The 6,000-nt window shown below is 42.7% G+C and overlaps 1 protein-coding gene across 1 annotated transcript in view; it reads right to left on the reverse strand.

The window, feature by feature from the left end:
* The window catches only part of LOC129094383 (gamma-aminobutyric acid receptor subunit gamma-3), a 40,033-nt gene extending 36,684 nt beyond the window's left edge, over positions 1-3,349 (reverse strand). Inside the window, exon 1 of the mRNA XM_054602534.1 lies at positions 3,202-3,349. Coding sequence (XP_054458509.1) covers positions 3,202-3,295 — 94 coding nt within the window. The 5' untranslated portion in view covers positions 3,296-3,349. The remainder of the gene's footprint in view (positions 1-3,201) is intronic.
* Between the last annotated feature and the right edge of the window lie 2,651 nt (positions 3,350-6,000).

Below are 6,000 nucleotides of genomic sequence, written 5' to 3' on the forward strand. Positions count from 1 at the left end.
ACAGAGCTCCGTATCCATAGCAACAGCTGCAACAGCTGCCTGAAGAGTCCAGATGCTAAAGACTGTTTGTTAAGACGACATTAACGGGAGCGACTCTACACGAGAGAGCTGTCAATCAGTGTGTAGCCCCGCCCTAAAGCATCCCCTGCTTTATGGTCTGTTTGACTCTAAATGGAGCATCATTTACTAAATGAACATCATGCTGTATTGAAGAAGACTTGAAACTAGAGATTGAGACCATAAACTCATGTTTACAATGTTTACTGAGGGAATAAATCAAGAGAGAAGTAGAGTCATTTTCTCATAGACTTCTATACAACCAGAGGAGTCGCCCCCTGGTGGACAGGAGAGAGAATGCAGCTTTGAAGCATTGGATTCATTCTGTCAGGACTCTACAGAACAACAATCAGCTGGACATGATTCAGATTCTCAGGTGGATCAAACCAGTCTGTAACCAATTTGTGCTTCATCAGCTCGCTGGTTAGAAAACGTCACCACCTTGTTATGTTTCTACATTAATCTCTTCACTAATACCTCAACAGGAAACCAAGTCACATAAACCTCTCACATGCAGCCGTCTCCATTATTCTCTCATTACTCAGCACACATTCACCTCTTCATGACCAGAACACAACACATCCTCTCATATTCTCATATTCTATGAAACATGAGAGTCTGAATTATAAATCCCTCTCCTGCTCTCAAAGTTTCCACCTCTAAAGCTCATTTATATTCGTGAGGATATGCAGATGAGTTACATCTTTGTTGCTGCAGGTCAGTTAGAAGCAAACATGCAGGTTTTCTCCTCGATGGAAACAAACAGACTTTAATAACCTCTTTTAGAAAATGTAAATAAAGTTTTTGTATTATTGTACTTTACATCAAATTGATGCTTAGATAGTATGAATGGTTAAATACTATTATAATTACACAGCAAGGTAATTTACCATTTAACACATTTAATTATGAAGACGATGATAATTATATGAAAGAATCCGCTGTCACTTTATAGTTATCTATTTGAAATTCAGATCATATCTATTTCCTCCACAAACAGCAGGAAAGTGAAGACGGAAGATAAAGACCAAAGAAACAAACACAGGGAGGGTCAGACGACCAGACTGTAACCCAGGAGACCAGTGTTCAGGTTACGTTAGTGAGGTTTGTGACTAACAGGACAGAGGAAACGAGCTGACCCGTGAAGCCTTATGTTGAACCCCACTGCTCTTCTTGGTGGGACTCACCTCTTCAAGAAGTACTACCCTGAGCCTTCCTCGTAGCACTTATTGCATTCGTATTAGTTCGCTGCACTTATTGAATTCGTATTTGTTTACTGCACTTATCCTATTCGTAGTAGTTTGTAGCACTTATTATATTCGGATTAGTCTGTTGCAATTATTGTTTTCGTAGTAATTTGCCTCTGCACTATACTTTTGCTCTGGTTTATGCTTTAAGATGCTTGTTTAAGAAAGGAGATGCACTGATGACTTCTGGTGACTAGTAGTTCTCTTGAATACCTATGTTGAATACACTTCCTGTAAGTCGCTTTGGATAAAAGCGTCTGCTACATGACTGTAATGTAATGTAATGTAATGTTTAACATTGAAGGTGTAGGATTGGCTACGAGGCCTGTGCTCTCTGAGGTTCTGCTAACCTCTGACCAATGAGGGGTCATGACCTTCACTACTGGAGGTCAACGTCTGACCTCAACTAAACATCTGCCTCAACCAGCGACGCAGGTCCGACTGAAGAGCAGTGGGGCACGCTCACGTGCACTTACATGCACTAAAAAGGCAAGCTCACGTGCACTAAAAGGCAAGCTCACATGCACTAACATGGCACACTCACATGCACTTACATGCACTAAAAGGCAAGCTCACATGCACTAACATGGCATACTCACATGCACTAAAATGCACTAAAAAGCCAAGCTCACATGCACTAATATGGCATGCTCACATGCACTAACATGCACTAAAATCACATGCACTAACATGGCACATGGCACACTCACATGCACTTACATGTATTAAAAAGGCACGTGAGCATGCACTAACATGCACTACTAAAAGGCACACAGATTCTTTACTCCTCTAGATCTTTAGATGATATTTGAGAGACATTAATGCTCTGAATATTAAATATAGAAGCTTTAATTATCTGTAACGTTTCTGTGGATGAGGAGCTATTGAAAACATAACTTAGTAGTTTTTTAGCTAATGCTGGGCAATATAATGATATTATATAGATATCGAGACGTGAGGCTAGATTTCCTCTTAGATTATGGATATATTAATATTGTATGAGTGTCGTCTTCCTAGTTTTAAAGGTCACATGACAGTCATGATGTCATTTTCTGACTTTACCTACTAGTCATTATATAAACGTCTCTGATCATTGTTTATCAAAAGTCTCACTATGTAAATATTATGAAAAGTACAAAAAATGTCACCATGCAAATATTAATATTTAGATATTTGGTCCTAAATGTTGTGATGTTTGATTTTAATTAGACGTTAGCTTTTGTTTTTAAACACATGTTCAGAATGATGAAGATTGTTTACATTAATCACCAACAAACACGTGTTGATAAAGTGCACGTTGATGACGTCACCACCTCATGACCTCCACAGGTCAACATATGATGACATGTATGACTCATGTTAATATATATATCTGGTGTTTTTAGTGGTTAGATGTTTGTTCTCCTCTAATCACACACATCATGCTCATTATCACAGAATCATAGTGTGTTTAGCTGTGATCAATAGAACCATCAATAGAACCATCAATAGAACCATCAATAGAACCATCAATAGATCCATCAATAGAACCATCAACAGATCCATCAATAATCAATAGAACCATCAATAGAACCATCAATAGAACCATCAATATATCCATCAATAGATCCATCAACAGAACCATCAATAGAACCATCAGTAGAACCATCAATAGATCCATCAATATAACCATCAATAATCAATAGAACCATCAGTAGAACCATCAGTAGAACCATCAATAGATCCATCAATATAACCATCAATAATCAATAGAACCATCAATAGAACCATCAATAGAACCATCAATAGATCCATCAACAGAACCATCAATAGAACCATTAGTAGAACCATCAATAATCAGTAGAACCACAGTAGAACCACAGTAGAACCACAGTAGAACCACAGTGGAGCTCGTTACCTCCTATGTCGGGTCTCAGCTTCTTGTCGTAGTCCTCCAGCAGGTTGTTCAGGATGCTTGTGGCGTCGGGGTCGTGCGCTCTGGGAGCGAGCATCTGGCGGACGGTGACGTCCTCGTCTCCCTCCTCGTCCTCCAGAGGCAGACAGCTGTGGAGGACAGACACCATGAGGACAGACATCATGAGGACACCATGAGGACATCATGACACCATGAGGACATCATGAGGACACCATGAGGACATCACCATGAGGACACCATGAGGACACACCATGAGGACATCATGAGGACATCATGAGGACACCATGAGGACATCATGAGGACACCATGAGGACATCATGAGGACATCATGAGGACATCATGAGGACACCATGAGGACAGACATCATGAGGACATCATGAGGACATCATGAGGACACCATGAGGACATCATGAGGACATCATGAGGACACCATGAGGACATCATGAGGACATCATGAGGACATCATCATGAGGACATCATGAGGACATGACATCATGAGGACATCATGAGGACATCATGAGGACATGAGGACATCAGACATCATGAGGACACCATGAGGACATCATGAGGACAGACATCATGAGGACATCATGAGGACACCATGAGGACAGACATCATGAGGACACCATGAGGACATCATGAGGACACCATGACACCATGAGGACACCATGAGACATCATGAGGACACCATGAGGACATCATGAGGACATCATGAGGACATCATGAGGACACCATGAGGACACCATGAGGACATCATGAGGACAGACACCATGAGGACAGACATCATGAGGACACCATGAGGACATCATGACACCATGAGGACATCATGAGGACAGACATCATGAGGACATCATGAGGACACCATGAGGACATCATGAGGACATCATGAGGACACCATGAGGACACATCATGAGGACATCATGAGGACATCATGAGGACAGACATCATGAGGACATCATGAGGACAGACATCATGAGGACAGACATCATGAGGACACCATGAGGACATCATGAGGACATCATGAGGACATCATGAGGACACCATGAGGACACCATGAGGACATCATGAGGACAGACATCATGAGGACATCATGAGGACATCATGAGGACACCATGAGGACAGACATCATGAGGACACCATGAGGACATCATGAGGACATCATGAGGACACCATGAGGACATCATGAGGACACCATGAGGACACCATGAGGACATCATGAGGACACCATGAGGACATCATGAGGACACCATGAGGACATCATGAGGACATCATGAGGACATCATGAGGACACCATGAGGACAGACATCATGAGGACATCATGAGGACAGACATCATGAGGACACCATGAGGACATCATGAGGACAGACATCATGAGGACACCATGAGGACAGACATCATGAGGACATCATGAGGACACCATGAGGACAGCATGAGGACATCATGAGGACATCATGAGGACACCATGAGGACATGAGGACACACATCATGAGGACACATGAGGACATCATGAACACACAGACACCATGAGGACATGAGGACATCATGAGGACAGCCATGAACACCAGTGAGGACACATCATGAGGACAGAGCCTGAACAGCCATGAGGACACACAGACATCATGAGGACATCAGAGGAACACATGAGGACATCACACAGCCTGAGGAGTCTGAACATCATGCAGCATCATGAACAGCACCATGAACACACACCATGAGGAACATGTCAGAACACACAGCCTTTCTACAGCCTGAACACAGCAAACACAAACACAACATCCAGCAGTCTGAACACAGCAGCCTGAACACAGCAGCCTGAACACACAGCCCGGCTCACCAGGTGAGGAGGACCGACAGCAGCAGGACGGGAGCCAGGACTCCGGGGGACATGGTGGGCTCGGGTCTCGGGTCTCGGTCTCGGTGCGGATCAGAGGAGCTCCTCGTGGTTCGCAGTCCCTCAGACGTCTCCTCATCCTCCTGCTCCTCCTGGAGGCGGTGTTCCTCCTGGAGGCGGTGTTCCTCCTGGAGGCGGTGTTCCTCCTGGAGGCTGCGGACGCGGCTGCTCTCACGCAGGAGCCGTTCTGACTGGATCCCCAACCCGCCGGAGAACCTCCACGGGGGTCGGGCACTCCTCCACCCTCCCACCTCCACCCACTCCTCCACCCACTCCTCCATCCTCTCCTCCACCCACACGCACCCTGCGACACAGCAGCATGTCACCTCATTAATGTGTCAACATGGAAACAGAACATTTGTTTTCTGACTTTGGAGAAATATTTTATTAATAAAGACAATGAAAAGTAAACAAGACAATAAATAATATCAATCTCTCTCTCTCTCTCTCTCTCTCTCTCTCAATAGAACCATCAACAGAACCATCAATAGAACCATCAATAGAACCATCCCATCAATAGATCCATCAATATAACCATCAATAATCAACCATCATCAATAGAACCATCAATAATCAATAGAACCATCAATATAACCATCAATAATCAATAGAACCATCAATAGATCCATCAATAGAACCATCAATAGAACCATCAATAATCAATAGAACCATCAGTAGAACCATCAATATATCCATCAATAGAACCATCAATATATCCATCAATATATCCATCAATAGAACCATCAATAGAACCATCAATAGAACCATCAATAGATCCATCAATAATCAATAGAACCATCAATATATATATATATATATATATATATATATATATATATATATATATATATATATATTCTATTTATACTTTCTCTCTCAAATTTGTTACA

The sequence above is a fragment of the Anoplopoma fimbria genome, chromosome 8, assembly GCF_027596085.1.
Source record: "Anoplopoma fimbria isolate UVic2021 breed Golden Eagle Sablefish chromosome 8, Afim_UVic_2022, whole genome shotgun sequence".
Classification (NCBI taxonomy): domain Eukaryota; kingdom Metazoa; phylum Chordata; class Actinopteri; order Perciformes; family Anoplopomatidae; genus Anoplopoma; species Anoplopoma fimbria.